Below are 21,298 nucleotides of genomic sequence, written 5' to 3' on the forward strand. Positions count from 1 at the left end.
TACATTTGTGAATTGTGATGATGTACACTTGAATTTCATTAATTTCTACTACGATGGAGTTATTTTTAATTAGAAATACACTGGTTAGTATCTGATTTATAAAATGGCAAAATTTGTAAATGGCATTGAAAAACAGTGAACATTAAATTTATGTAGGATTTAGGAACGGGAATTTTTTCATAAATAAGGTATTTTTAATACTTTTAATTATCACCAGAAACTTTACAGTGTAGTTCAACTTGTAATTTGACCTTTAAGTTTAATTAAGGTAAGTGTTTTATTTAGAGTTCATGTGAAGGTGTTGCTTCAAAGGCTTGGTCTTGCATTTCTGTAAGTAGATGTATTGGCAATAAACTAAAGACCTTAGGCCTGAAATTGGTGTATTTTTACTGCTATTTATCATTTTATCTTTTTATAGGTGTAAAGAATTGAAACAGGAATACACTTTATATCGTGTGTCAATTCTACTGAAAAGTCAATGTTTTGTTTTTTAGGAATATTGTTAGCTTCAAGAAAAGCATATTTGATAGACTTCCAGTATTTCAACAAGTATCTATAATTATATTATAGACATATAATATGTATATTACAAAACTCCTGAAAAATTAGCTTTGAGTCCTAAGAATTCCTCTATAATAGAATGCATTTATGTAAGGTTTGTTACATACTAATGGTTTTCTTCAAATTCTCTTTTTCCCCCTACCAGCCAGGCCCACAACTCCTCTTTCTGTAGGCACCATTGTCCCACCTCCAAGGCCTGCTTCCAGACCAAAGCTTACTTCAGGCAAACTCAGTGGGATTAATGAAATAGTATGTACTCAGGTTTTTTTTTTTTTTTTAATTATAACTGTTTGATTTAAGATGCAAATATTTTTCTATATACCCCTTTATCATTAAATGCTTGGAATTATCTACTTGAGTCTTCAAATTATAGGAAAATTTTTCTAGCCAACACTTCCTTTACTTCCTCATGTTACATGGAGCAAGACATTGTTCGGGAAGAAAGGAGATTTCCTGAGAAAGTTAGCACATTATAAGAATAACCATTTAGTACCCATTCTTTCACAATTAAGAAGCAATTTTCATATAATTCTGCTGTAAGTCAAATATTACGGAAGAGATGGTGACCTTTTCCTAGGGTTTAGAAGTGTACTGCCAGGAGAATCCTGGAGGGAATCTAGTCCAGCTTTATTTTATGTATAAAGAGACTGGAGGTGATGTTACTTAACTGGCTTGTGAAAGTACATGTTGCTTAAAGAAAAAAACATTGGTCTACAAAAGTTGTCAGATAACTAAAGAAAATGTATGAGTTATATTCAGAGAGAGACTTTCCCAAACCAGTCTTCTTGCTTCTTACCTACTGTGTGTCATGTTTTACACTAATTGCCAGTATTAAATTTCTGAAAGTCAAGCTTAATCTTCTTTTTCTCTAGATAGACCTCTCCATTGGTTGCCTGTAGTCCATGTGGTTGAATGTTTTAGCTGAATGTTCAAGGCTCTTTAAAAAGGTGCCTCAACAACCTGCATTATTACCAGACTAACTGTCCAACTTTCTCCTCTTTGCAACTTAACGTTCTAGCCATTTGAAACTTTCCACTGTTCCCCAAACACATCATGCTCTTTTATGTATCCACGTCTTACTTTGCAGCCTTTACGGAAATGCCCCTCAGTTGTTTATATAGGAAACTGCCCTCTTTTTTTTTTTTTTTTTTTTAAGATCCAGCTAAATACCATCTAGCTAAATCCCTCTTTGATCATTACTTCTCCCCAAGTGGATTTAATCACTCTCTTCCTTATACCCACCCATGTACTTTGCTCATATTTCTCTTAGTGCACAAATTACATTGTATATACTTTCTTTGTGTGTGTTCCCCTCACTGGACTATGCCTTTGCCACGTTAGTACTTTGCATAATGCCTGTCACGTAGGAGATGTTTCATGAAAAATCTAAAAGGCTTGAGCACCAAGTGCTGAAATAGTGACCTCTTTCTTTTGTTACCCTAACGAACAGACTTAAGGAAATGAGATCAAAGACTAGATACAAGCTGGTAAGGAGATAATTATTTTTCATAGAATATATAAATGACTACCTCTTAATAACATGGGATTTTTTCCTGATTACAAAAGCAGTACGTGATCATGTGAAATTTGGGAAATAGAGAAAACAAAATTAAAATCCCTTTCATATTTCATGACTCAAAGATATGCAGTTAACACTTTTATATATATCCTTTAAGTTTTGAGTGCTTAAATACTCAGACTCAGTAAAATATAGTTGTTAAAAGCACAAGCTTATTAGTCAATAGTTACCTGAGCAACATTAGTCAAGTTATGTACTTGGAGTCTCTTATTTCCTTATAGGTAAAGAAGTATAAAGATAACAGGTGGTATGAGACTTCAGTGAGTTACTGTGTGTTAGATACTTAGAACATTGTGGAGTGGAAGTAATTGCTCAGAAAAGTTACTGTGAATGATATGTGTACATTTTTAATGTCAAACATACTTTTTATTCTTCACTTGAAAATATTTTGGGAACACCTTTCAATTTCATGAATTACTCTTTAGATTTCAAACTTATTTCAAGTGGTAGAATCTTTTTTCAAATAATCTTAAGTTGCAAGTGTATTAAATAAGTAAAATTGGGACTTTTATACTTGAATCTTTCATCCTTTACTCCCACCGCAGCCTTGAGAGCCTTCTAGAAACCACCCTTTGAGGGCTTCAGGGAGCACCATTTGAAACAGCTGCAGAGCATAAATGCTGTATCTTGTAACACCACCGTCAGCATTAAATTTCCAAAGGTTTTTATTTTATTTTATTTATTTTTTTTTTTTAACATTTATTTATTTTTGGGACAGAGAGAGACAGAGCATGAACGGGGGAGGGGCAGAGAGAGAGGGAGACACAGAATCGGAAACAGGCTCCAGGCTCTGAGCCATCAGCCCAGAGCCTGACGCAGGGCTCGAACTCCCGGACCGTGAGATCGTGACCTGGCTGAAGTCGGACGCTTAACCGACTGCGCCACCCAGGCGCCCCTCCAAAGGTTTTTAGAGACGTGATTTGACATTTAGTTTATTTCCAAGTTTTCATTAGTCAGCACTGTCTTAATGATTTCATTATAAACAATGTCTTAATATCCTTTTGTTCTTCGCAGACTTTATGTTTAGTAAATTTTAAAGTGAAATTCATGAACTAAAGGGTATGCACCTTTTTTAAGACTCTTGATGATTATTACTGTATTGCCCACCAGAAAGTTTATGCTGATTTTAATTCTCTCCAGCTGTACATCGAAGTGCCCTTTTCCTTGCCTGCTTGGATGTGCACTTTTTTGGGGAGAGGGCACCTACCTTTCACTAGATGCTCAAAGGGTGTATAATCACACACCCTTTTCACATTCCTGTTGGGATTGCCTCATTGTTTAGAGCAGTGGTTTTCAAAGTTTGGTCCCCAGACTAGCAGCATTACCATACCTAGGATTGGGAGAAATGTAGTTTATCTGTCTCCATCCCAGACAAATCAGAAATTCTGGGAAGTGGCCCTCCAAGTGATTCTGATGCATGTTTAAGAACTGCTGTTTTTAAGTAGTGCTGTTCAACAGAAATATAAACGCAGCAGATACTGAAGTTTTTCTAGTAGCCACATTAAAAACAGTAAAATAAACTGATTTTACTCAGTATATTAAAAAAAAAACATTTTACAGTGTAATCACTATAAAGATGGAGAGTTTCTTTTCTGTGTGTGCTAAGTCTTCAAAATCTGTCTGTTTTATACTTAGAACTCATCTCAAATTTGAACTAGCCACATTTCAAGTGCTGTGGCTACTGTACTGGACAGTGCCATTCCAAAATCAGAAAACCACTTAAGAGCTGTTTTTGTCTTTTCCTAGAAAGTTATAAAATGTGCATTCTAAACTGTAAATTGTAAAAATGTAGCCACATGGTATGGTCATGAGGCCATGTTGCTACAGGAGAAATTTCTCCTACAGTACATGGTCAAGATTTTTTCTAAGCTTATAGATTTCACATAGCTGTTGAGTTTAATATGTGTTTGACTTCATGCCTTGCACCACTTCCATCTGTATACAGAGCTGCATTTTTATGCCTTGCTATATTTTTTAAATCTAGTAGTTATTATAATCAGTCATCAAAAAGCTATTCTCTGGAACTAATAGTTCAAAAATAGTTAATTGAGGGAGTGGGAGGTTACTTAGTATAAAACACTTTGGATGGTACCTAATTTTTATGTGTCTATCTGTAAATTTATATTCATACAATAGAGAGTTGACTAATTTTAGTGTAGGAGTGCTTATAGGGTGTTTTGTTTTTGTTTTTTTGTCTTTAGTTTTTCATATTCCTCAAATAGTTGAAGACAGGAACAGGATCTTTCTTGTTCACTGCTTTGTATCTAGTGTATCTAACCCATGGTTTGACCCATAGTGACACATAGTAGGCATTGAATAAGTATTATATTCATTTACGTAATACTTTCACAAGCAGGAAAATGTTATTTTTAACTAAGTTAAATATGCCTTATTTAAAAAAATGAAACCCTTTAGGAAGTGTTGCTCATGTATTATTGGAACACTTAGGAATGTGGAAGGAAAAAATCCATTCACCCAAGTAAAAGAAATGAACAGAAGTTCAAATTTTCATATGTATTTTTATGTTTAGAAAAGCGGGAAGGCAATAGAATTAAGATTTCCTCAAACGTCTTTTTTGAGTGAACTGTCTCAATGAGAAAGCGTTACAAGGAATTGTAAAGGCAATGTGGACAGATTTGTAAACACCACAAATAAAGGGTGAGCAAGATTTAGGAACAAAGTGTTTGCAGCAGATAAAGCAAAGGGTTAGTGAAAGCTCAGGTAATATTAAGCTCCCCCGAAACTAAATTAGACAAAGCCAACAAAGACAACTCCTAAAAGGTAAAATGCCCATCTTATTTTTATCTATTTTAAAATTATTTTTCCATCTAAGGCTCATCTATTCATTGCTGACAAAGGTGCAGACAAATATTCTATTTATAGGGAGTAAAGTGAATAATCCTTTTGGGAAGCAGTTTGGCAGTATGTATGAAAGAAAAGCCTTCATGATGTTTAAGCTTATAATTTAACCTCTGAAACTCTGTCTTAAGTATACTTATTGAAATAGAGAAAATGTTTAATGTATAAAGGTTCTCTTGACAGCATTATTTTAAAATAGCCTTCTCCGCCTTTAACATATTCTTGAAAATGATTTGACTTATGCCATCTCTATTTTTAGTTAAAAGAAACACTTTTAACTCTTTTAACTTTTTAGTTAAAAGAAAATAAATTTGGTTGATTATATTAAAATTAATCTTAACATACCTAAATATCTTTTCTAATAACAGAGGAATGGTTTTACCATTCTGGTAAATAACTTTTTGTTTTTAAGCCCAGGCCATTCAGCCCACCTGTAACTTCCAATACCAGCCCACCTCCTGCAGCTCCTTTAGCCCGGGCGGAAAGTTCTTCCTCTATCTCCTCTTCGGCTTCATTAAGTGCTGCCAATACTCCAACAGTAGGTAAGTGATTATCATAGATTATATGTGAAAGTTAGCATCCAAAGTATGATCAGGCTGAATTTTGTTTTTTAATGAGCTCGTGAAAAATTTAACATTAAGAAACTTCAGTTTTCTGTAGACACACCTGGCATTGTCAAACTAGCCACATTTTCCCTATCTGAATAGGAGAATTTTCTAACACTGTTAAGAATGCATCAAATTTATAAACTACTGACCAGTATAAATAATTGAAGGCTGTATATAATGCAGGCCTTTCTAATGTGAAGTGATGCTTACACTTCTAAGAGCTTTTAATAACGATTCGATTTAAGGAAGGAGTTTTGTGCTTGCAATTATATATTTCTATAAGAATTTAAATCCTCAAGATTTAAAAGTAGTAGATATCAGGACATAGGTATATAAACCTAAACCTAAATATTTAAAAGTAGTAGATATTAGGACATAGGTATGTAAACCTAAACCCTAGCAAGTAAGTCCAATATTTTATTACATCTAGATTTTGCTCAAGACATTTTTTTATCTTCACTTTTATCTAATTTCTACAAATTCTTATTACTTTTCTCACCCACTGTTAGTATAACAAAAAAGCTATAATGAGCACTTTATTCTTGTATTTTGTTTGTATATGTGATTTTGTTAATTTTGGTTTTTGCAAACTCTGTATTTTAGTCATAAAAAACATAGATGAATCTTTTTAGAAGTAGACATGTGTGGGGCGCCTGGATGGCGCAGTCGGTTAAGCGTCCGACTTCAGCCAGGTCACGATCTCGCGGTCCGTGAGTTCGAGCCCCGCGTCGGGCTCTGGGCTGATGGCTCAGAGCCTGGAGCCTGTTTCCAATTCTGTGTCTCCCTCTCTCTCTGCCCCTCCCCCGTTCATGCTTTGTCTCTCTGTGTCCCAAAAATAAATAAAAATGTTGAAAAAAAAATTAAAAAAAAAAAAAAAAAGAAGTAGATATGTGGTCTGAGTAAACAGAATTAGCTTTAGGTCTCCATTTTCTCTAAATTATTTAAAGGGATTTGAATTTAATAGAATATATTTTTGATTGAGTAGGTACGTACTTGTTTTTAGTCTGGGCCAGGGCAGGCAATAGTAGAACCACAGGTGAGGGAGGAAACAGGCAGGCTGGATATAATGTGGATCTTGTGCAACAAAGATACTTTAAATCTACCATAAAAGTTCCCTTTTTTAAAATTATGATGCTTATTCAGCTCTTTAAGTTTTTGATCCTTCTTATTTCTTGCAAATATTTTCTTTTCCTACAATATTTTGTTTTATTTAAATATGATAGAAGATGATAATTTGATTGGGACACTCTCTGAAATTGAAAAGCACTGTGAGACTTCACAAGGTATTGTATCAAAAGCAATATATGTGTGTTGACTAATGATCCTAAAGTGTATCTAAAATACTTTGTTATCTCATTTTTTTCCTTTTTCAGCAATGTATGGTGTCTCAGAAGTCAAGAATAACTCTAAGGTTTAACTTTCTCAGTTTGTACTAATTATGTCCAGTTGCTGTATAGGATTTATTGATATCAAATCCCCAATTATAAAAACAGTATTTTTGCATTTTCTTCATCTCCTTGCTTTTTTTTCCTTCTCAACATTAAGAAATGTCCATAAATCTTACCCCTAAAGTTGTCAGAATCAGAGAAAAAGTGGTTAGAAAAGCAGCAGAAAGACTATGTTAGTTTAAATACCTAACTTACCAGAGCAAAGGCTCTCCTAGGAAAGCCATCCATATAGTGAGGTGAAGTTAGAGGCAAAAAGGTATCAAATAGTTGGGAGTGTTTTTTACTCCTGGCTGTAAATAATTCTCCAAAAATATCCACTGATTATTACAGGAAGGTACCTCTTTCTTCAACTTTATAAGCTCTGCATTTTCAGAACATACGGTTGTTTAAATGTAGAACAATTAAACCAAAATTAGAACACATAATATCCTTATAAATACAGGTGATTTTTTTATTTTTAAGAAATTATGTATTTGGAATAATACATTATAAATTTAGACTTTTATACTTAGTTTAAGGACTCGATACAGGAAATATGCAAACATTTTTTTGAACTATGTATGTGCAATATAATCTTGAAAACAAGAATAGAAAATACACAAGGACATATGCCAAAATATTAAGTGGATTTTGAGTTTTTCCCCCACTCCTATTCAGTACTTTTTTCTTCTTGCCAGTATTTCAGTAATGGACTTAACAATTCATACAGATTATTTCAAGAATTCTCATTTTATATGCCCAGTTGGATAAGTGAAAACAGTAACATGTAGGCTTCTTTTGATTTTTAATGTCACAGTAGAAGCAGATATTAGTGTTACCCATGACTGTGTGTAAATATCCATTTATCGTAGGTGGTTTAAGGGGAAAGGTTAATTTCATAATTGAGAATATAGTTTTCTTTAATAAAGAGTATTATAGCTTTCATCTTCCCCTAGAAAACATATGCTTTTATGATTTTCTAGTGAGTCTCTATATAGAACAATATATTTTTTTAAAAAATTCACTGAACTAATTCACACATACAGTGAAATTTTCCCATTGTGCAAACGTGTCAGCATAGATATATTCAGTTAATCTCTACTTAGTCTGCTTTTTTCACTTAACATTTTCTTATGCATATACATGAGTCTTCTGCCTCTTGGTCAGCCCCTTATCTTTCACTTCATCATCTGTCCCCTGATCCAAATTTGAATCCCTGACAACAGACATTTTTCTCTTCATTCTAGGATCTACTGTGTTCAGAGTGATCTCACGAAATGAAAAATGTAACCATGTTTCTCTTGAACATTTTTAGTAGTTTTTAGTGCCACAGGGATAAAATTAAATGTCCCCTGTGCTATGATCTGGGCCTTAAACATTTCTCTAGACAGATTTTCATGTCCTCTCATCTTTCCAGCCATCCCTTACCCACTAAGTATGTTCCCGCTTTGCAAAACTACTTGTGGCTCCAAAAGGCAGCATTTTTTTCGTGCCTCCTTAGCTCAGTACTAGACATTTGTTGGAATTAGTAAATAGTAGCTGTTGTGATTTTCTGAGTAAATTTTTATATTTATTGAGTTTTAAATTTTCGTATGAAATTTTAAGTTTTTTTTGCAGTCAGAGGGAGCACTTACTTTTCCCTTTGGCCTCGCAGCAGTTCTTGTTTCCATGTGCTTTTAATCCCTGAGCTATTTTTCTAACTGTGAAGAACCTTCCAAGTCAGAATTCTTCAAAATATTAAATACCACAAAATCTTCCTGGCCTTTACAGCTAACAAAAGCTTTTTCTCACTGTGTGTAGAATCTCGGGTTTACTTGTGAGGCAGAGAGAACTGGTACTGATTTTTGTCAGGCTTAGTATCTTAGGTATTTCAAAAGTAACTCACCCTTTCACTATAGGTAATCTTAGCTGAAATAGAACTATCTGGTGGCTATGAGCATTGTGTAATATTTATAGAAAAGCATACATTCAAATTTCAGAGCTACGTTGACCTAGATTATTTATTCTTATGAGAAAATCTGAATAATCTATGCTATTGGCCTTTTTTAAAATATAAAATTGCATCATTTATTGTATATTAAATAAAATGCTCCACTTTCCAGTCAGTAGCTATTGTGGTAACCTTACCACATGAGAAGAGTGGGAAGAGTACATTTGTCAAGAAAGACAATGAACTGCTTTGAGGGATTTTTCTATAATGAAATAAACTAGAAAGTTTGCTTAGGTTAAAAAAACCTGAATACATGCATAGATTAAATTTGTTTATATTTTATTATGCTTTAAAATAACTGATCTTTATATTATTTAACTCTAAAGGTGTGTTATCTAAGTGAACTTTGTGTCAGGAATGTTTAAAATTAACATTATTTGTCCTGTTTATCAAGATAATGGGAATATATGGGAATATAATGTATGCATTAGACAAAGAGGTAAAAGAATTCTAGTGAGTAGTGTCCGAAACATTATGTTATTCAGTTAGAAATAGCTGACGGATGGAAATAGCTGAAACACAAAAATCCAGCTTAATGCCCTGAAGTATTTGAGTGGTAGAACTTGAAACAATTTAGCATCTGAATGGTTGTGAAAACATATTTTAGTAGTTTTGTTCTTCAGGTGAAGGGCTTTTTCCTTCTGACACTCCTTAACCCAAGCGTTTAGTGTCATTTCATTTAAAAGAAAAGTCAGTAAAACATGTTTTCGTGATTTTTTTTTGTCCTCTGTATTATGTTTCAATTTGTTTTCTGCCCTATTTTTTTAACCTCCAGATTTATACCTGGGCCATCAATGGAACCAATAATAGAGTCATTTGTGACAAGCTAACCTTGTGACTTTACCTGTCTTGATATTTTATAAAGCTCTTTCTATAGGATTTAACAAATAAATTGCATATGTATTCTAGGTGTGTCACGAGGTCCCAGCCCTGTCAGCCTTGGAAATCAGGACACCTTACCTGTGGCAGTTGCCCTTACAGAATCTGTTAATGCCTACTTTAAAGGAGCAGACCCTACCAAGTTAGTTTTAAAAAAGTGTGTGTGTGTGTGTGTGTTTGGTGGGGAGGGGGCTTGGTAATATATTTGCAGAGTTACATTTTGATTCTCTATAGGTTAGAGTTTTCTATTATTTATTTACCTGGGTTTTTGTTTTTTTGTTTTTTTTGCTATCACATATAGTCATTTAGCAATTGTCTTTCCAAACAAAACAAAACAAATCACTATAATCAGCAGTGGTGATGGCTTTTCTCCCCAGTTTATTTACATTCTTGCCCAAGCTTTGTGCGCCATCTGCTCTGTGATATATCTGTAAGATCAGGATGATGGCAGCTGACCTAGAAGTGGGATAGAACTTTGAATATTGGCTTAATGTGTATCTTTGGGGAATGTGTAATGTTTGCAGGAGAGACCTAAAATGTATGTTTCATTTATGAGACTCTTGTAGAATTGGTTTAACCTCCTTCTTTTAAGAAAGTGTTTTGGTGGGGATCCCCCCCACCCCCAGTTTATTTAGATAGAGTGTGCATGAGCAGGGGAGGAGCAGAGAGAGAGAGGGAGAGAGAATCCCAAGCAGTCTCCACATTGTCAGTGCAGAGCCCGACACAGGACTTGAACCTACAAACTGTGAGATCATGTCCTGCGCCAAAATCAAGAGTCAAGCTTAATGGACTGAGCCACCCAGGCACCAAACTAATTTTTTTTTTCTTTTTATGATCAGAGAAAGCCTTTCTTTTTGAAAAAATATATTTTTAAATTTTTGTTAATGTTTTTTTTTATTTTTGAGAGACAGAGTATGAGGGGGGGAGGGGCAGAGAAAGAGGGAGTCACAGAATCTGAAGCAGGAACCAGGTCTTGAGCTGTCAGCACAGAGCCCGACGCAGGGCTCAAACTCAGGAAATGTGAGATCATGACCTGCGTGGAAGTTGGATGCTCAACTTATTGAGCCACCCAGGTGCCCCTAGAAAAAAAATATTTTTGAGAGAGCACGAGCACGGGATGGACAGAGAGAGGGTACAGAGGATCCGAAGCAGGCTCTGCACTGACAGTAGTGAGCCTGATGTGGGGCTTGAATTCATGAACTGAGAAATTGTGACCTGAGCCAAAGTCAGGCTCTTAACCCACTGAACCACACAGGCGCCCTGAGAAAGCATTTCTGATGTTAAGTTGAAGCAGATATTTCAAAGACATTGAGGAGCCAACCATGCAGATGTCTGAGGGAAGAGCATTCCAGTGAGTGTAAAAGACTGAGGTAGAAGCGTGCTTGACATATTCAAAGGAAAGAGAAATATGTCACTAAGTTGGAGTTAGCAAGGAGGGGAGTGGTCAAAGAGGAGTCCTTTGAGGGGCCAGATCAGGTTGGGAATTAGAGACCATGGTAAAGAGTGTGGAGTTTATTCTGAGCAGGGTGGGAACCAGTGAAGGTCTTTGAGCAGAGAAAGTTACTTATAAGTGTTTTGAAGGAATACTCCGGCTGCCATATGGAGAATAAACTAGAATGAGCCAGAGTACAAGCAGAGAGAGAGAAGGTTAACTGCAGCAGTCCAGGTGAGAGATGATGGTGGCCTATATAAGGTTATTAACTGAGGAAGTCATGAGTAATAGTGAGATATTGAATTCATTTTGAAAATGAGTTGTCAAGATTTGCTAAGGGAGTCGGTTGGTAACAAATGAATACAGGGTGCCTGGGTGGCTCACTCATTAAGCATTTGACTTTGGCTCACGTCATGATCTCCTGGTTCATGAGTTTAAGTCCCGTACTGGGGGGACTTGAGCCCTGCTTCAGGTGAGCTCAAGCCCCACTTCTCTCTCCCTTTACCTCTCGCTCACTTGTGCCTTCTCGCTCTAAAAAAAAAAAAAGACAACTGAATACATGATACTGGATTTCAGGGCCTACGTCATAGGCTAGAGATGAAATACTTAGTAGTCATTAACTTGTATACGATACTTAAAACCGCAAGGCCTCGGAAGAGATCTGATGAGGATTGTGGCTCCCTTCAGTGGTTAGAAAACAGAAAGACAAAATGATTGGGTAAAGGAGTTTGAAACTGCAAGCAACAAGAGAGGTGAGGAGAGAATCAGAAGAGCAGTGTACCAAAACTAGGTGAATAAAACCCTTTTGTGAAGGATGGTGTGAAGCTGTATTGGATGCTTCTGATTCGTCAAGAAAAATTGAATTTTGACATTATGGAGGTCATTGGTGACCTTCACAAGAGCAGTTTGTCAAGTGGTAGAGATGAACTCCCTCTAAGCATGCTTTCAAGACTGGGAGAAGAGGGGGCATGTGGGTGGCTCAGTCAGTTAAGCATCTGACTTCTGCTCAGGTCATGATCTCGCTGCTCTTGAGTTTGAGCCTCTCATCAGACTCTGTGCTGACAGTTCCGAGCCTGGAGCCTGCTTCAGATTCTGTGTGTCCCTCTCTCTCTGCCCCTCCCCTGCTCGTGCTCTGTCTCCCTCAAATATAAAACATAAAAACTAAAACAAGAGTAGGAGATGATGCAGATACAACTGTATTTGGAAGGAGCAAGTATAGAAAAATTTAGGATGTTTTGCTCTAAGTGAAAGCAGAGAGGTGTAGTGATAGAGAAGTGATAGAGTCAGAGGAAGTTTTTATTAATTTTAGTGTGAGTTTTTTAAAGATACACATTTCAGCATGTCTATACACTAATGGGGAAGATCCAATATTTTTGGAAAAAATTGGGTAGGAAATTTCAGCAAACAGGGTAGTTGCATTAGAGAAGTCTTTGGTATGTAACAGATGAGCTTCAGTGCAGATGCAGTGAGATCGGCCTTACGTGCATAGACTGATCTCTTGAAACAGGAGGAAAGGTATGGATACAGAGTCAAGTAGGAGTTCACCTGTGAGACTGTAAGGAAGTTCTTTACTGATTTTATTTCCTCAGTAAAATTTAAAGTCCATGGCTGCGAGTAGAGGGAAGGAATATTTCAGACTGGAGAAGAAGGAAGGTATGAGAAGAGGTAGAATTGCATGATAAACCAGGAAATCCTAGGAGGAAAGGAGGGTTTGAAGGAATGAGTGAAGTGAAAAGGTAGTAGGAACAATGGATTGTGGAGGCTTTGATGAGAATTGTTGGAGATGTGGTACTAGACAGAGTAAGTTGGGAAAAGAGGAAGTGGCCAATAGAGGAATGGGGAGGCTGAAATCAAGATTATGGAGGGGCTGCTGTGTGACCGAAGTAGGCTGGAAGACAGGATTGTTTGGAGACAAGGGGCTGAGAACTAGGTGCCCAAAATATCAAGAGCATTATCTGTGTGGATATTGAAATCACTACAGATTGTGATAGGAGTAGTGATACAGAGACAGACTGACAGCAGGCAAAGAGCTAACATTTTCAGAAAAATCAAACAGTGTTGAAAGGGATGGAGTAGCAAGTAGTATATTGAGTTAGATAGGAGGCTGGAGGTTTTTAGGAAGGATGTAGGAATATAGAGTTGGAAGAGGCAATGAGGAGCTAGGAAGACCTCTCCCACTGCCACTCAGGCCTTATATTTAGTGGGGTTTCAGTGAAAAATAGCTCCAACTGAGGGGATGGTGTTACCAGGGAAGCAGTCTCCTTAAGGGACAGCCAGGGGGTGGTTTTTCTAAACAAGTGAAGAGATGTGATCTTTACTCTTACATTTGTGTTTGGAGTTTAATTATTAAAGCGCCTTATTTAAACCACCTAAAATTTTCCAAATCCCTAATTTCAGGTGTATTGTGAAGATCACTGGTGACATGACAATATCGTTTCCGAGTGGAATTATTAAAGTCTTCACTAGCAATCCATCTCCAGCTGTGCTGTGTTTCAGGGTGAAACACATCAGCAGACTAGAGCAAATTCTTCCGAATGCTCAACTTGTGTTCAGGTTTGTGTACTCTTGTTTTGAAGGTGAAGTTAAATTTTTCCTGCTTCATTGAAGCAATAATTCAGTTGGATGACAATACAAAAGTTATGATTAAACAACCTTCTGCGCTCTGTGCTTTTGCTGGTGGTGGTATTTGTTAAGTCCTTCTCTTCTGTTACCTCATTTTTCAAACAAGCTTCTGCTATGTTTTATTCTTTATCCCCCTTAGTTTTCCCTCATCCCACCTTTGGTTTATTTCTACTAGTCTTTCCCAGGTCACCAAATAACAATACAGAGGCAAAGGATGAAGCTAAGTTAAATAAAATAACAAAAATATTTCTTATGCATACAGTGATCCATCACAGTGTGATTCTAACACAAAAGATTTTTGGATGAACATGCAAGCTGTAACTGTCTACCTCAAGAAGCTATCAGAGCAAAATCCAGCTGCTTCTTATTATAATGTAGATGTATTAAAGTATCAGGTAAGTGTTCTATCCTTGTAAAAATCATAAATTAAAATATTAATAAATAGATTCTCATAGATTAAATGAGTAATGTGTTATGGCCTCATGAGTTTTATTCCAGGAATTCAAGGAAACTCATTGAAGCCAAAGGAAATTGATGATCAAATTCACTATCTATTCCTGATTCAAATACTGAGTAAATATACATGAATATGTCCTTAACCTGAAAAGACCAGCAACATCAGTCTTAATAATGAAACACACAAAGCAGTTAAAGTCTGGAGTAGCAAAGACATCTATTATTCTCATTAACTGTAAGAGATTTTTCTGGATGTGTTAGTACAGTTACACAAGAGAATAAAGCAGTAATAGTGGAAGGAGGAACCCAAATTACTGTTACTTACAGGCGATGTTATATTCCTGGAAACCTAAGAATGAACTGAAAAACTATTTGCTGTAGGGGTTTTTAATAAAGAGGTGAGTTTAAAAATTAATGCAAAGATTAGTAGCTTTCTAAATATCCAGTTAGGAATATTAATGAAGAAAAATTTTGACAATTAAACTTATCAGACTTGGAGAGGTGCTAGAAGATGGCAATATAGGAAGATCTGGAACTCTCCTCCTCCTATGGACACACCAAAGCTACAGCTACTCTGGAACAGTTTCCTCTGAAAAAGACCTGAAAACCACCTGAACAGGTCCATCACATTAGCAAACAAGCAGAGGGTCACATGGAAGCATGCAGGAGGGGTGAGACCCATTCTCCCCACAAACTCCACCACCAGCACTGTGACCCACAATCAGAAGGGAACTCACAAACCTGGAGCTAATTCCCAAGTGAAAAGTTCATACCCCATATCAGGCATCCCACCTTTTAAGATCTGTACCTGAGAGAAGAGCCCCCAAAACTTCTGGCTTTGAAAAGCACCAGAGCCCATGCCCATGATACCCAAGGGCTATGGTGATCTGAGAAACACCTTCTAGAGGATTCTCACACAGACTCACTCAGTCTAGGGACCAATGCAGAAGCAGCCAATCAAAAGGTGACCACATTATATGAGAAAAGAGAGTCATTTGGCTTATCATAAAGTGTGAGCCAGTGAGGCAGAGGCCTACTGAGATACTCTCCAGGGATAGAGGAGCTAGTAGGCAGCACTTGAGTGCCCAAAGCTGGCAGGTGCCATACACACACACACACACACACCCCAGATTTTTAATATGTATATTAAAATAATTTATATATTATATATTAACTCCAGGTTTTTTTTTTCTTTAAAAGGGTGCCATTTTTATGATCCAGGGAACATAGGCTGAGCGATGTCATTTTTTTGTGCTCTCCTGCCTTGCTGCAGCTTGTGGTATCTCCCAGAAGGGAGCTTATACACTTACCTGGAGCCCTGATTTTTTCAACTGTTGCCTAGCGGGACACCTCTAGATTGCCTGGTCTGGTGGCCAGCAGGGCTCATGCTTGTGGTCTTGCAAGACCAGTTATATTTGCATTCTTTAAAAGCGGCTGCCTGATGGTTTGGCTTCCAATCAGTCTCAGTCTAGGTGCTGACAGGTCTTGGCACACCCTCAACAATTGGGAGCTATTAAAGAATAGGCTTCTTTGGTAATCACAAAGTTTCAAAAGACAAGCAACAGCTAAGGCAAGGTTGAATGATAAAGGGTCATGTGCATGAGGCCACTCTTTCAAGAGTGGGAGAGGTGGCTGTTTCATCTAATACATAGAAGCAAACAGGGTCAAACAAAATAAAGGAACAAAAGAATATGTTCCTAATCAAAGAACAAGATAAAACCTCACAAAAAAAGCCTTAATGGAGGTAAGTAATTTACCTGTAAGTAATGGTCATAAGGATGCTCATTCAACTCAGGATAACAATGGATGAACCCAGTGAGAACTTTAACAAAGAAACAGAAAATATAAGAAAGTATCAAATAGAAGTTACAGTGCCAAAGAATATAATATCTGACTGAAAAACTAGTGATGTTCAACAGCAGGTTAGATGAAGCAGAAGAGATTGGTGAACTTGATGACAGAACAGTGTAACTCACCCAATCAGAGCTGCAAAAAGAATGAAAAAAGTGAGGAAAGCTCAAGGGACTTAAAGGGGCAACCTCAAGCAGACTAACTTTTGCATCAGGTGTTCCAGAAGGAGAGGATAGAGAAGAGCACAGATAACTTGAAGACCTACTAGCTGAAAACTTCCCTAACCTGGGGAAGGAAACAGACATCCAGATCCAGGAAGCCCAGACAGTTCCAAATTAGATGATCTTAATGAGACTTCTGCAAGACATAATTAAAATATCAAAAGTCAAAGGTAAAGAGGTCTTAAAAGTAGCAAGAGAAAAACCACTTGTTATGTATCTGCTGAGGCTATCAGATTTTTTTTGGCACAAACCTTGTAGGCCAGAAAGGAGAGATCAGGATACATTCAAAGTGCTCAAAGAAGACAATCTCCAACCAAGAATACTCTACCCTGGAAAGTTTTCATTTAGAATTGAAGGAGAGAGAAAGAGTTTTCTGGAAAAGCAAAAGCTAAACAAGTTTATTACAACGTTTATTTATTTATGGGACAGAGAGAGACAGAGCATGAACGGGGGAGGGGCAGAGAGAGAGGGAGACACAGAATCGGAAACAGGCTCCAGGCTCTGAGCCATCAGCCCAGAGCCTGACGCGGGGCTCGAACTCACAGACTGCGAGATCGTGACCTGGCTGAAGTCGGACGCTTAACCGACTGCACCACCCAGGCGCCCCTAAACAAGTTTATTACAAATAAACCAGCCTCACAAGAAATGTTAAAGGAACTTTTTTAAGCTGTAAAGGGCACTAATTAAAAAAGTATAAATCTCACTGGTAAAGGTAAACATATGGTAAAGGTGGAATGGATTAATTACTCATAAAAGGTAGAATGAAGGTTAAAAGACAAGAATAGTAAAATTAACAACAATAATCAGTTAAGGGATACGCTAGATAAAAAGATACAAAATGTGATCTCAGGGGCACCTGGGTGGCTCGGTTGAGCATCTGACTTTGGCTTCAGGTCATGATCTCTGGTTTGTGGGTTCGAGCCCTCTTCCCCCTCCCTCTTCCCCCTGGCTCGTGCTGTCTCTCAAAAATAAACATTAAAATGATTGTTTTAATGTAACATTAAAAACATAAAATGTGCAGTGGAGGGAGACTAAAAATGATGTAGAGCTTTAGAATATGTTCAATTTTCAGTTCTCAACTTAAAATACTTATAAATATAGGTTGTTATATGTAAGCCTCATGGTAACTATAAAATAAAAATGTATAGTAGATACATAAAAAATGAAAAGGAATTTAAGCATATCAGTAAATAATGTCATCAAACCACAAAGGAAGAGCACAGGTGGAAAAAAAAAACAAACAAACAGATGAACTACAAAAACAGCCAGAAAACAGTTAAGAAGATGCCAGTAAGTACATACCTGTCAATAATTAACTATGAATGGACTAAATTATCCAGTCAAAAGAGAATGGATGAGTGGGTTAAAAGTATCACCCATGTATAATGCTGTGCATAAGAGACACACTTCATATAGAAGGACAGAGTTAATGGGGCACCTGGGTGGCTCAGTCGGTTAAGCGTCCGACTTCGGCTCAGGTTATGATCTCACATTTCGTGAGTTCGAGCCCCGTATCGGGCTCTGTGCTGACAGCTCAGAGCCTGGAGCCTGCTTCGGTTTCTGTGTCTCCCCGTCTTTCTGCCCCTCCCCTGCTCATGCTCTGTCTCTCTCTCAAAAATAAATAAAACATTAAAAAAAAATTTAAAAAGGACAGAGTTAAAATGAAGGGATGGAAAAGGTACTCCTTACAAATAGAAATCAAAAGCTGGGGTAGGTTAGGGGTGCCTGAGTGGCCCAGTCGGTTAAGCATCCAACTTTGACTCAGGTCATGATCTTGAGGTTTGTGCATTCGAGCCCCGTGTCGGGCTCTGGGCTGACAGCTCAGTGCCTGGAGCCCGCTTCAGATTCTGTGTCTGCCTCTGTCTGCCCCTCCATTGATTGCACTCTGTCTCTCGCATTGTCTCAAAAATAAATAAACATTAAAAAAAAAAAAATCTGGGGTAGGTTAATAGACAAAATAGACTTTAAAATTAGAGGAATTAAGAGAAAAGGGCATTATATAGTGATAAAGGTGTCACTCCACCAAGATGTCATATTTGTAAATATTTATGCACCCAACAGTGGAGCACCTAAATCTACCTTTTAAGAGACCTTAAAGGGAGAAATTGAGAGCAATACAAAAGGGGAATACCCTACTTACGTCATCTAGACAGACATCAATAAGAAAACGTTTTTCTTAAATGACATGATAGACCAGATGGACTTAAAAGATATATACAGAACATTCCATCCCAAAGCGGTATATACCTTCTTTTCAAGTGCACATGGGACATCTCTAGAGAAGATCATAGGTTAGGCCACAAAACAAGTATTAATAAATTTGAAAAGATAGAAATCCTGTTATGCATCTTTTCTGACCAAAATGATACAAAACTAGAAATCAATTATGGGAAGAAGACTGGAAAATTAAAAAATTTGTGGAAATTAAACAATATGCTACTCAACCATTCGGTCAATGAATAAATCAAAAGAGAAATGAAAAGTTATCTTGAGACCAATGAAAATGGACATATGCCAAAATTACTGGATGTAGCAGAAACAGTGCTAAGAAGGATGTTCCTGTCAGTAAATGCCTACCCAGCAAACAAAAATCTCAAACTTCCTTTACACCTTGGAGAACTAAGAAAATGAAGAATAAAGCCACAGTTAGTGGAATGGACGAAGTAACCAAGAGCAGAAATCAAATACAAATTAAAAATACAATAGAAAAAACTAAGCTGGTTCTTTGAAAAGATAAATAAAATTGATAAACTTTTAATCAGATTCACCAAGAAAACAGCAGAGAGGGTGCAAATAAAGTCAGAAATAAGAGAGGAGACCTTACAACTGATACTATGCAAATACAAAGGGTCGTGAGAAACCACCACGAACAATTTTATGCCAACAGATTGAACAGCCTAGAAGAAATAAATTTTTAGAAACAGACAGCCTTCTAAGACTGAATCCTGATAAAGTAGAAAATCTCAATAGACCAGTTACTAGTAAAGAGACTGTATCAGTAATCAAAAACCTTCCAGGAACAGAAGTCCAGGACTACACTGTCTCACTGGTGAATTCTGCCCAATTTTCAGCGAAGAATTATTACCAATCTTTCTCAAACTTTTCAAAAAAAAAAAAAATAGAAGAGGAGGCAGCAATTCCATTATGCTAAGTGAACTAAGACAGTGAAAGAGAAATACCATATAATTCCACTTCTATGTGGAATCTAAAAAACAAAATGCCAAGCTCAGAGGCAACAGAGAACATACTGTTTCCAGATATAGGGTTTGGAGGGAGGTAGACAAAGTGGGTGAAAGGATTCAAAAGTATAAACTTCCAGTAATAAGTCATGAGGATGGAAGATAGAGCATCATGACTAAGGTTAGTAAAACCATATTGCATATTTCAGAGGTGCTAAAAGAGTAAATCTCAATCCTCATCACGAGAAACAGTAGTTGTGATTATTTTGCAGTATATAAAATATTGAACCTTTATGTAGTCCACCTGAAACTCATGTCAATTATACCGCAATAAAATTAAAAAAACATGTTAAACTTTCCTTTCCTGTAATCACAATGAACACATAATAAAAACTAATTAGGAAGAAACCTAACACTATTTCTAATGAGTTGAATATAGTTATAAAGGTATACTTTATTCAGATGAAGAGTCATGTTGTAAAAAGCTTAGGTGTTTCTAAATTAACTTAGAAATTTAATGCGATCCTGATCAGAAATCCAGTGGAAGTGTGTATATATTGGTGTTTGGACAGTCATTTTCAAGTTTTCCAGAAGAATAAAGCTTGGAATAAAAATGTTTTAAATGGTAATGTGGAGTAATGTTTTAGTTTTAATGGGGTAAAGTCATGGATGAATATAAAGTGTGCAAGTGTGTGTGTATATATGTATATTTTTAATATGTATATGTTTTTACATATTTTGATCTTGAAGTGTCAAGACCTTTTTAAGTGTAATACAGAACCCAGAAGCCATGGTATGAGAGGGATATTTGACAGTAAATAAATGTGTATAAATTCTTTGTTAAAACAAAGTCTTAAACAGAATTGGTATCTAATCTGAGGGAAAAGTTTTCATAATATAATAAGACAGACCAAAAGGCTTACTCTGAAGAGCTCTTTTAAATAAAAGATGGTTAACTCAAGAGATAGGTAACTTATGAAAGATATTTCATGTCTATAGTAATCAGAGCAGTGGATACTAAGGTGACAATGAGATAGCAGTTTTAGCCCATCAGATTAACCAAAATGGGAAAGACTGTATTAAGAGAGCTGTGACCACTTGTTAGTAGGCATACAAATTAATCGAACTTCTTAGAAAGCAGTTCTGTTAGACTGTTGAATAGCTGTTGGATTAAACTGCTGAACAGTCAAACCTTTAATTCCACTTCAAGAAATCAGTTTGTCAAAAATAGCACACATGGGAGGAAAAAAAGAAGATAAGGTGCAAAGGATTTTCACTGCAGCACTGTATGGAAACCATGTGAGCACACATCTATAGAAGACAATGATTAAATGAATTACTACAGCCATTAGAAATAATTAGGGGCGCCTGGGTGGCTCAGTCGGTTAAGCGTCCGACTTCGGCTCAGGTCATGATCTCGCAGTCCGTGAGTTCAAGCCCCGCGTCAGGCTCTGTGCTGACTGCTCAGAGCTTGGAGCCTGTTTCGGATTCTGTGTCTCCCTCTCTCTCTGACCCTCCCCCGTTCATGCTCTGTCTCTCTCTGTCTCAAAAATAAACGTTAAAAAAAAATTAAAAAAAAAAAAAGAAATAATGAGATCTGTGCATGCGTGCCTACAGTGTTAACAGTGGGGAGT

General features: G+C 36.7%; 1 protein-coding gene across 3 annotated transcripts in view; it reads left to right on the forward strand.

Moving 5' to 3' along the window:
* Nucleotides 1–21,298, forward strand: part of FCHO2 (FCH and mu domain containing endocytic adaptor 2) — a 121,162-nt gene that overhangs the window by 93,210 nt on the left and 6,654 nt on the right. For all 3 annotated transcript variants that reach the window (XM_047087868.1, XM_047087860.1, XM_047087877.1), the window contains 5 exons: nt 707–810; nt 5,412–5,541; nt 9,934–10,045; nt 13,733–13,888; nt 14,220–14,352. In XM_047087868.1, coding sequence (XP_046943824.1) covers nt 707–810; nt 5,412–5,541; nt 9,934–10,045; nt 13,733–13,888; nt 14,220–14,352 — 635 coding nt within the window. The remainder of the gene's footprint in view (nt 1–706; nt 811–5,411; nt 5,542–9,933; nt 10,046–13,732; nt 13,889–14,219; nt 14,353–21,298) is intronic.

This window comes from Lynx rufus, unplaced genomic scaffold (assembly GCF_022079265.1).
Source record: "Lynx rufus isolate CCGP_SWC_20201006 ecotype Redwood Valley unplaced genomic scaffold, mLynRuf1.p SCAF_1, whole genome shotgun sequence".
Lineage (NCBI taxonomy): Eukaryota > Metazoa > Chordata > Mammalia > Carnivora > Felidae > Lynx > Lynx rufus.